The sequence below is a fragment of the Eulemur rufifrons genome, chromosome 19 (assembly GCF_041146395.1).
Source record: "Eulemur rufifrons isolate Redbay chromosome 19, OSU_ERuf_1, whole genome shotgun sequence".
In the NCBI taxonomy this organism is placed as follows: domain Eukaryota; kingdom Metazoa; phylum Chordata; class Mammalia; order Primates; family Lemuridae; genus Eulemur; species Eulemur rufifrons.
The window spans coordinates 43,746,994-43,757,429 of record NC_091001.1 but is presented as its reverse complement, the minus strand read 5'-3'; the positions used below and the strand labels follow the sequence as shown (position 1 = coordinate 43,757,429).

The window sequence follows — 10,436 nt, the reverse complement described above, 5'->3', positions numbered from 1 at the left end:
AGACACAGACACCAAAAAGATGCTGCTGGGCTTGGAAAAAAGAACTCATCCAGTCCCCTTGTTTATCACCCCAAAGAATGAAGAAGGAAGAGACAGCAAGGGACAATCAAACCTCAGAGATTTTATAGTCCAGCTGAGGGTTTACAGTTTCTTCTATCTTCTGGCTGTAGGCCACAGCTGTGGTCTGGGGCTAAGGAGTCTCAGCACAGGCTCCACCCTGCAGTTCTAGTTACAAATGAACTGTCGGATGAACTGTTCCAGCTTGTCCTGATTGTCCCGGATAGCAAAAGTAGGGGACAGGTGGAGCCTGGGGCCTGCAGGGCTGGGTGTCTGCTGCAGAACCTGGGCCATGGAGATGGGCCATGGGTGCCCTCGCCACAGGGACTGTGCCCAGGGTCCAGGGACCAAGCCTTTCCCCTCAAAACCTGCCTTGAGACCTCGGGCCCCTCAGGTCTCAGTGTTTGAGTGCAAATGCCACCTCATCTCAAACCACCCCTGGTAACCCACACCTGGGAGAAGGATAAGCCCGTGATTTAGGAGACCAAGAGGGGCAGGAAAACCATCCAGCCTTCTCTAACCCTTTGTCACCACACCTGGCAGACACCAGGCAGGTCCAGGGTTTTGGTGACATATCATCAGGGCCAGCCCTGTGGGGTGGTGGGGACACAGCTGGGTTCCCCTGGGCAACTCCATCAGGGGGTGGGAATGGGGACAGGAGGATGGTGACAGTGGCACTCCTCACCCCTAGGTCTCTGAAGGTCCAGATAGCACTGATGGCGAGGTATGAGTCCGCACACTCTAGAGGGAGGAGAGAAGTGAAGGCTCTAGGGAGGGAAGGCAAGGAGCCATGGGGCATGGCTTCTCTCCTCTAGAGAAGGAACCCAGAGACAGGCTCAGATTGGACCGAAAACCCTCTGGTCTGCAGCCTTCCTTCCCGGAGTTGGGCTGTCAGTGCCCAGTAGGGGGCAGCAGCCACCAGCTAAAACCAACCCATCTCCAGGAGCCTGGGATGGCTGCTTGACACTCACCAAAGGTCCCTTCTTCCTGGGCAGTGGCCTGCAAGAACTGGAATAGCTGCTCCGTGTAGCCTGACTCTGTGGGAGAGAGAAGACCTAGACCCAGGGCCCTGCTCAGGCAGAGCCTGACCTGAGGACTGCAAGGGAGGTGAGGGCCTCACCGGTATCAGGCAGCTGGCCCTGATGGAGGAAGGAGGCAGCCTGCGCAAAGGCCTTGAGCAGCGGGCCGAGCAGGCGGCAGAGGAAGAGGAAGAAGTCTGGGCAGCGTGACTGTTGGCTGAGCTGAAGGAGACAGGCCAGAGTGAGGGCAGCTCCCCAACGCCCTCCCTCCCATCTCCCTCCGGGGGTAGCTTCTCCCAACACACCCTGAAGTACCGGCCCTCAGCCTCCTCAAAGTCATCGCTGTCACTATCAGTAAAGTCCCCACTTGGTTTCCACAGCAGCTTTGCACTCAAACGCTGTCGCCCTGTGTCGCAGGCTGTCCGGGAGCTGGGGGTCTGGGGACCGTAGGAGCCATTGGTCCCTGACAGGCTGGCCAGGGATCAACCATACAGCCCAGACTAGGTACATGGAGGCAAAACCAGTAAGAGCCAAGAGGATGCCCAGAGCCAGGCCAGACCATAGCACCTGCTGGGCCGACTTGCAGGGAGAGGAGGTGAGCACCAGCCCTCAAGAACAAGAAATGTGGGGGCAGGAATTGTGCAGAGAACCTCATAGGCACACATATCAATCCTGTCTAGGGAGATGTGCATGGCCCTAGGGCAGATGTGGTCACAACCTGCGGCACACAGCTTTGACTCAGGCTTCCCTGCAACCAGGCCAGGGGGGTGCCCATCCCCACAGGGCAGAGGAGCCTGGAACAGCTGGCACTCAGGGTACGAGGCTGGAGGAGGTCAGGCCCTACGTGGGGGCTTTGTCTCCGACAGCCCTGCCTACCTCCTCAGCAACCAGGAGCCCGCACTGGATGAGACGGTCCAGCACCTCCTGACAGTAGCAGTAGGAAGACTGACAGGGCTGGGGAAAAAGAGGCACCGGTGTGGCCTCAGAGAGCCAGGCACATAGCGGGGGCCTGGCCAGAGGCAGGGCAAGGCCAGAGGTCTTAGGGGTAGGACTCAGGCAGGGATGGGCCACCTCCTGCCACAAAGAGGGGAATGCCCAGGACCAAACTGGCTGTTGGGGGGAGGCCTGACCTGCAGCAGCAGCAGGTCTTGTGGCAGCAAATGCAGCAGCAGCAGAATCTGGCGGTACAGCTCATTCTGGCTCAGCAGCTCTACGCCTTGCTGCTCCCAGGGCCCCTCTGGCGGCACTCTGCCTGCGAGCAGCCCCCGCACAGCACAGGCTGGGGTCGGTGGGGGCCACGCATTAGAAAGGAGCCATTCCCTTCACCCCTGCACACACATCCCACCCACCCTGAGCCCTCAGGACTCACCGCCCACAGCCTCACTTAGGAAGGCAGGCAGCAGCTCAGCACTCAGGCGTGCCAGGTGAGTGAGGCCTGGGCCAGGCCGCGGCACCACCAGCAAGTCCCCGTGGTGGACACGCAGCAAGGCCACGTGTGCCCGCAGCAGGGTCAGTGTATGCTGCACCAGACACCGCAGCTGTCCCGAGAAGCCTACATCAAAGCCACGCAGCAGAATCTCCTCTGTCAGCCAGGAGAACTCCCCCAGGAGCTTCGACAGGAACACGCCCTGGGTGGGCAGAGCAGGGCTGAGCAGGAGGGCAGCAACCCCTCACCCAGGTCCCCACCACACTGCATCCTACCTTCTGGTGCTTGAACAGCAGCAGTGCCGCCGTAATGGCCGTGCTCATCACCGCTGAGCTTGCCACGCTGGCTGGGGTGGGAGTGGGGGGTGCTGGTCAGGGGTGGAGGCTTCCAGGTTCCCCCATCATCTGGCAAGTCTTCCCAGCCACACGGCCTCAACTCCACCCCAGGGAGGGGGAAAGCAGCCCCAGAGAAGTAGAATTTATCACATGTATGCAGAGAGCCAGGCCACGAGCTCAGGGACCTTCCCTGGATCTTGTAGGGCCCACCCATTAACCCACAGCCTCCAGCACAAAAGGGGCACTGGGGAAGATACTGAGAGAATCCTGCAAGCCCGCTCTGTGCAGGCACGGTGTTAAGCCCCTGGCAGGCATTACCCATTCAGTTAACATCATCCTCACTCACAGGTAAGGAGACTGGGCTCAGGGAGGTGCCACGATGAGCATGAGGTGGGGCTGGGTGTGGCCTGGGCTCAAAGTGTACTCACTTAGCTGCTCCCTCATGCCCTCCCTGGCTGCCCCGCTCCTCAGAGTTCCATACTTCAGATGTCCCAAGTGTGCCACAGAGGGAGGGTGGCTCAGGTTAGACACCCACTTGGAAGGGAGGGCCCTAATGACTGGCTGGCCCAGAGAAGGCACATTCAGGGACCCACCCTCAAAGGCCCAGATCTAGTTCCCCCTCACCATTCAGGACGTGACGGCTCAGTCTCCTGACCAGTAACTGGTCCTCCGCCCTGAGGGCCAGGAGGGGCCCAGTTACAGGGGTCCACTCCTGCTCCTTCTCAGTGTCTGGGACAGCAGTACTAGGATAGAAACACAGATCTCAGGATGAACAGATCAAACCTAAAAATACAAACCTAAAAGCCCAGGGCTTTCTCAAAGGTGAGGGTATTTCCCTGATCCCAGCCCCAGGGCAGGGGATGGCTCCCTTCCCTGTGTGCCATACCCCACACTCAGACTGTTGGCCAGGTGAGTGCCTGGTGCTACTCTAGATGACCCAAGGATATGTGGTGAGGGAAGGCTGCTGATATGTTTGAGTATATTGGGGGAGGAAGCGTTAGCTACACAAGCTGGTGCTGAAGGGCTACCTGCTTTGCCTGAGACCCGCACCCTTCCCTACCCCTACCATTGGCCCAGCACGACGGGCTGCAGCAGCTGCTCCAGAGTCTGCCTGCTGCCCCAGCAGCTCCTGGCGTTGATGGTGTATTCCTGCCCAGGACAAGGCTCTTAGGTGGCCTGCTCTGGCCCACCAGGAAACTTGCACACAACCCATATGAGGTATGCAAGGCTATCCCTGCAGTGGCTTTGAGGGCCAGACTGCCAGAAGCCCCTTGACAGACCCCCATGGACTCCCAGGCTGGCTCCATACCTGCAGAGAGAAGGGCTGGGCTAGGTGCACCCGGACACAGACCCGGCGACTGCAGCCCCAACAGCTGTGCAGGCTCCGCAGGACAGCCAGGGCTCCTGTCCACAGCCCCAGGGGGACTGAGGCCTGCAAGGAGGGAGAGGCTGAGTGCATCAGCTCACCGTGGGCACTGCCCTCAGGCAGGCCTCAGGGCTGGCTGCCCCATCCTGCTCTCCAGAGGTTTCCTCTGGTCCCAGCCTGCTCAACTTTATCTCAGGCCCATCCTGATGCATGACCTGGCCCTCTCCAAGCTCCTGTTTTCTCATCCATGAAAAAGGAAAAATCCCTCTGTAGCAGAGTCTTTTGAGGTTTAAATGAGATGATGGTGGTAATGGCCTTGGCAGGTGCCACAGGATAACTGTAGGGAGAATTCCTTTGTACCACCCCCGCGCCCAGCCCTAAAGGAGGACTCAGCCATAGGACTTAATATTGTGCTTCCTTTTTGGAGCTGGTGTCCAGCTGGGGTCCCAAGGGGCAGGAGGGTCTCACATGGTGTATTTCACGTGGTGCATCTGGAACCAGGTCATAGGTGATGGCCACTGGCACCAACATAGCATCTGGGACAGTGGCCCCCTGGACCGCCTGTACCACCAGTCCCAGCCAGGCCTGGCCCAGGGCTGATAGCCGTGGTCCCTGGGCCCCAGGGGGCTCCTCCAGGAAGATGAGCAGAGGCTGCCCACTGACCAGCAGCTGCTCCATGACCTGGAATGGGGGGGGGGAGGGGTGGATGTCAAGGCCAGAGCAGAACAAACCCCTGTACCCTTGACCTGGCCCCACACATAATCACTAGGGGCACTCACCGCATGGACCACAGTCCTTGCAAGGACCCCCTCAGAGCTGTCCAGGGAGAGGTTGGCCTCTGGAGGCATGAAAAGCCCCCCAAGGTTCCTCAGCAGAGTTCTGTGGGGCACAGGTAGAGCCTGATTAGGGAAGGGGCTCTGGAGATGAGACTGAGCAGGCGGCTAGTGAGTGCCTTGCCCACCCCCACCCCAAGGCCAGCCATGGCCCTGGGACCTGTGGCTGACCCTCCATCTGAGCCCCAAAGCCCCAGCTGGCATACGGCCAGGAACAGAGAGGTGAGGAAGAGGGCCTTTGGGGAGCTGCTGCCAGCACACCCCCATACACACCCCTGCCCCAGCCTGAGACTTCTCCCTTGTATGTCTGGGGGCACAAGGGTTTTACCTGAGGGCAGGGGAGCAGGCGTGGGGGTCCCAAGCCACACGGAGCACGCCTAGGCCCTGGGAGAGCAGCACAAAAGGCAGCAGGATCCCGTCCAATCGGGACTTGTGAGTAGAGAGGAGGACAAGCGGCAAGCCCTGCTCCGGGGAGAGCCAGAGGAAAGTGTCAACTTGCCCCACCCTGAAGCCACAGGAAGCCAAAACCCAGCACCTCCAGATGCAGGGCAATCCCAGAGGGAGGAAGAAGGGGAAGGTTCAGCTGAAGAGTTCTTCCTCTGAGCACATTTCCCAAAAGTAGAGGAGCCTTTTGACAACTTTTAAGGTAAGGAGAATTGACGTAATGGTTGTTAAGACCATGATGAAAAGATGTTAGAGGAAGCCCCATGGGAGCAGGACCGTGAGACATAAAGAGAAGGTCGGCAAAGAGCAGTGGATTTTTCCCACCAGCTGATGGGGCCAGTCCTGACTTAAGTGCTTGGCCCAGCCTCTGCTCCCGCCATTCCCATCCCAAAGGAGGGCAGGCCTTACCTCCTGGGCAGCCTTGTGGACCATCTTCAACTGACCCTTGTGGAGCTGAACATTCAGGAAGAGGCAGTTCAGGAACCGCAGCAGCGCCCAGCTGAACAGCCTGGGGAGCAACGCCTGGCCTGAGGTGTGGCGGAGGCACAGGCCACCAGCCCACGAGGCTCAGCCCCACAGCCCCTCAGAGCGGCACCCAGCGCTCCTCTAGGGCAGGCACTATTGTCCTCATTTTATAGAAGAGGAAAGTGAAGCTCAGGGAGGCTACAGAACTGCTTAATAGAGAAAGCAAAGAAGTGGTGGTGCTGGGACTAGAAGAGGGGCCTGACACCAGAGCCCACGCCTGTGTGGCACTGATACTCTCCCAAGACCTCCTGGTGCAGCTGCCTCACGTCAGGTTCAGAGCAACTGCTGTTTACCCCAAAGGACTAAAAGACCAAGCCTTTCTCCAGGCAGAACCCAGCCTGGTCTTTGTAAACTGCTGGGAAAGGTGGGATGAAAGGGAAGGATTAGTGGTACAAGAAGAAAAGGGGGTAACTGCAGGGGCAAAGTCCCTGGCAGGTGGATGCATTGTCCAGAGGCCCAAAGTGGGGCCAGCTTTAACTGAGGACAGACATGCAGACGCAGGTAGCAAGAGATGTGGTGGACAAGCAGCAAGTCCCCATCTGATGGCTTCTATTTCTTCCTTTATCTGCACTTACAAGTAAACCAGTCCACCACTGGGTGCTTCTCCAGCACCATTTGGCTGCTCAGGTGCACAGAGAAGGCAGCAGCCGGGGTCGTGCCCAGTGACCCCTTCACAAGAGCACTATTATCATCATGAACCATGGAATCTGAGCTAGGCCAGGAGGCAAGACAGGAGGGGCTGATGGCTGGTATAAAGGTGGGCAGGTCAAAGGACCACTAGTCTCAACAAAGCTGAGGAACTGTCATAGCACAGGGATGGTCAAGGTCACCAACAATCTCTACTTTCTGTCCTTGCTCAGTTGAACTCTCAGCACTTTCAGGACAGCTGAGCCTGACACACACAGCCCTGAGCTCTCCTTTCTTCAGCAACTCATTCATCCCTTTGGCTTTAAATCTGTGCTAAAGCTGTGCAAACTCTTCCCGGCCCCAGCCTCTCTTCTGAGCTCCAGACTCACATATGCAACTGCCTCCTGTTGCCACAATGTCAGGTACCAAAACTCTCTATCCAAAACATCCTTCTGGGGCCAACTCACTTCTCCCCAAGTCTGTCCCCCTCTGTATGTACCACCAGGTACTAGGCTAGCAAGAGGGCTCTCCTATGACTTCTCCCTTTTGCCCTTACCCCACCATCCAATCCATCAGGGAGTCCTGGTAGTATCACCTTGATCTCTCAATCTGCTTTTTCCAGCCTCTACTGTCCATTGTCATGTCTCACCTGGACTAAGAGAACAGCCTTCCAGATGGTTTTCTGGTCTCTACTCTTGACCCTAATTCATCATGTTGTCACTCCCTGCTTAGAACCTTTCAACTGATTTTCAGTGCACTTAAAGATCCAGTCCAAACTTCCCGCATGGCCCTGCGTGATCTCAGCCCTTCTGCCTCTCAATTTTACCTCCAGCAGCTCTCTCCCCTTCACTTGCCAGCTTCCAACCACATCAACTACTTGAGCAAACCCAGCCCTTTCCTGCCCAGGGCCATAGGTCAGCCAGCTATTCCCTCTAGTAAGACTGATCCCCCCATTCCTGTACCCACAAGGCTGGCTCCTTTTTCCCCTTTTGGCCCTGCTTTACAATCTCTTCCTCCCCCTCCAGGTATTCTGAGTCTCAGCCCATGTTCCTTCCTTCTTGCAGGCATGTATATCTCTGTCCACCCCTTGGTGCCCTGCATCTAACAGGAGCTCAGACTTGTGCAGAAGGCACGTAGGGAGGGGAGGCAGCGGGTAAGAGCAGGCTGCAGCCCATTCTGGCAAACATCATCCAGCCCATTCTGGCAAACATCATCCAGCTCCCCAGGAAGGCAGTCCAGCTATTCCCTGAGCGCAGCTGACATTCCTTCTCCACAAGGGCAGAGGCCCTAGCCCAAGGGCAGGTGCCCCTCAGCACAGAGTTACCTGAGCAGGAAGGGGCGGGGTGGGGCCTGGATGTGACCCAGGATGCGCTGCACCTCTTTCTTCACATGGTCAGACATCTGGCCTTCTCCAGCCCCTCCTGGGGCCTTCCCTGAGAGAATTTTCTGCACCCTGTACAGGGGGGAGTGGTGTCGGACTGGGGCAGGCCTACAGTCTCTCAGGTCACATCCCCAGGGCACAGCTTCCAGTCTTCACCCTCCTTCTTTAAGGAAGGGTCCCAGGCAAAGCTAATGCTCTGAAGCCTTACCCCAGCCAGTCCTCTCCACCACCCCTGCCTGGAGCCTTCGTCATCCCTTTCAGTACCCCAGAAATGCCAGCCAGACCCCAGTCCCTGTCTCCTCACCCAGTGCTTTCCACAATCTTCTGTGGGGCATCCTGGCGGGGGGGTATGCGCTGCTCCAGGGACCACAGAAAATAGCAGAGCCTCCGAACCAGCCAGCCCCGGAACCTGGGCACAACCCCCAGAGCAGAGAAGAAGATCGTTCAGAGAGCTCCATCCCCATTCAGGCCCACTGCAGGCTATTGGATCAGAAAGGGATCACACCCAAACCCAGGTGCCAGGAACACCTGAGCAGGATGACGAATCACCTGCCCATCTGTGTCCCATTCCCACCCCTCTCCCCACTGAGTTGGGTACAGGTTGAGGGCCTGACACAGTGGGCAGTCCATATACGCTCACAGAGGGAACTGGAGGGGAACACCACGCTTGCCTCTCCCCATAGGCTTGGGTATGGAGCAGAAGATAGGGGCCCTTCTTTTTCCATGGGAGGAAGAAAATGGCATCACCAAGCAGGGCCCTAGCAGCCCTTCACCCAAGGGGCCCTACCCACCATCCTGCCCTCCCCCAGCGCTGACTACCTGGTGTTCTCCTCCTTCACCAGGATCACGCTGCAGAAGCCTAGATCCATTATGCTTCTGTGGAAGAGGGACTCCTGCCGGATTGGGGGCAGGGACAGCATGTCCTGGGAGGCCTTTGCAAACTGGCAAAGAAATGCCCTTGCCCTGCCCCTCTGGTCTGTCCTGATGGCCTACTGAGTCTTCCAGGAGAAAGGATTACAGCACAGCATTTCCCAAAACATGTTTGACCCCAGATCCTCATGCTGGCTCAAGATAAAGGGGTTCATGCTCAAAATGGAAGTGCTGTATCTGTATAGAATCGCCCTCTTTGAGAGTGGCATATTAAGTCTCCAAGAAGTTCTCTCCTCAACAGCAGAGAACTAGCCTGGATCTCCATCAGAAATCTGGGGCCCCTCAGCACCAGTATATGGCATAGATGAAGAAGAGGTCTTCAAGCATGTGCTGAGTACTGGGGAAGTCTGAGTGGGCAGTGTCCCCAAAACTGAACAACAGGACTCATGCAGGCACAGTCAGACCTCAGCCTCTGGGCACACCCTACTGCCCCTTAGGTCCCTCTGCACTACCCCCACCCAACTCTCCCAAGCCACAGCCCAACACCACATAACACAACCTATAATAGTGCATCCATTCCCCTGAAAGACAAAAGCAGAGGCACGGGGCAGTGTAGGGCCAAGCGTGGAAGGACATAAAGGAAGCAGCTTCCCCGAGCTGTGGCTCTCAGAACCAAGTTTTCCAGGGTGGTCTCGGCCCTACCATCACTCACCCAGCTCTTGGGGGTGCAGGTCTGGCAGCAGCGACCCACAAAGGGGCGATACTTCCCCAGGAATGGGGTGACAGCCTCCAGTTTCATCCCAAAGCCTGAGGACAACAGGCTGGTCTGGAAAAGGGCCACCAGGAGAGGTAAGAAGACTCAAAGTCCTTGGCAGAAGGAGAGAGGCTGCAGGAGTGAGGGGCACAAGAAGGAGGGCAGGGGAGCGTAGAGGGTGTTCTAGGAATGGGAGGGGCCACACTACCTCCCGGCCATTGCAGCTGCTCCTCTGCTGGGTTTGGAGTCTGCCTTCCAACATGGTGGCTATGAGAGCCTGTAAGATCTGGGAACCAGTCACCTCTGCCTTTCTCCCTCTCTGTACAGGAAACTGACCTAGGAAAAGGTGGGAGGATGGAGCCATATGGAATCTGAGCCATGACCCAGGGGTTCCTGGGTTGACCTCAATCCCCCACCCCCAGTAGAGACAGAAAGCACCCATTAGCAGCAGTGAGCAGAACCTAGGCTGGAAGCTAGCAGCTGGCTCAGATCAAAGCCCCGCCCCATACCCAACTGGTCCCACCAAGGAGCCAGCTATCCTCAAAAGGTCTCACAGTGTCCAGGTCAGGTGCTCCCTCGGGCCAACATGAGGGGGATCAGTTGTCTTACCATCAACACCCACCCTGCCATCTCCCAGCACAGATGGGGGCTGTACTGGGCATTTATATCCCTTCTGTGCAGAGGGAAAGAACAAGGGCCGGATTGGCAGGAAGGAGGCATGAGACTGCCAAAGAGGAACAGGACCATCACCATGAGGACACCAGGTCCTACTCACCTGCTCTCCCTCTCCACCTCCCCA

The 10,436-nt window shown here is 57.6% G+C and overlaps 1 protein-coding gene across 5 annotated transcripts; it reads right to left on the bottom strand.

Annotated features, from left to right (window-relative positions):
- Window positions 1-20: 20 nt before the first annotated feature.
- LOC138399626 (glycerol-3-phosphate acyltransferase 2, mitochondrial) lies at window positions 21-9,967 on the bottom strand. 5 transcript variants are annotated; one of them, XM_069494152.1, is made up of 21 exons: window positions 9,846-9,967; window positions 9,596-9,709; window positions 8,833-8,906; window positions 8,318-8,422; window positions 7,957-8,085; window positions 5,889-5,988; window positions 5,365-5,498; window positions 4,983-5,082; window positions 4,672-4,884; window positions 4,147-4,269; window positions 3,904-3,986; window positions 3,462-3,580; window positions 2,778-2,848; window positions 2,446-2,704; window positions 2,207-2,355; window positions 1,953-2,030; window positions 1,382-1,513; window positions 1,178-1,298; window positions 1,029-1,094; window positions 743-798; window positions 21-342 (listed from the first exon to the last, which is right to left on the bottom strand). In XM_069494152.1, exons 1-21 carry the CDS (start codon window positions 9,897-9,899, stop codon window positions 226-228), a joined length of 2,397 nt encoding a protein of 798 aa, XP_069350253.1. In that variant the 5' UTR covers window positions 9,900-9,967; the 3' UTR covers window positions 21-225. The 5 variants fall into 5 exon arrangements, with proteins under 5 accessions (XP_069350253.1, XP_069350254.1, XP_069350255.1 ...); XM_069494153.1 differs by having other exon boundaries at window positions 1,392-1,513; window positions 9,846-9,954; XM_069494157.1 differs by having other exon boundaries at window positions 226-342; window positions 2,446-2,686; window positions 9,846-9,902.
- Window positions 9,968-10,436: the final 469 nt, after the last annotated feature.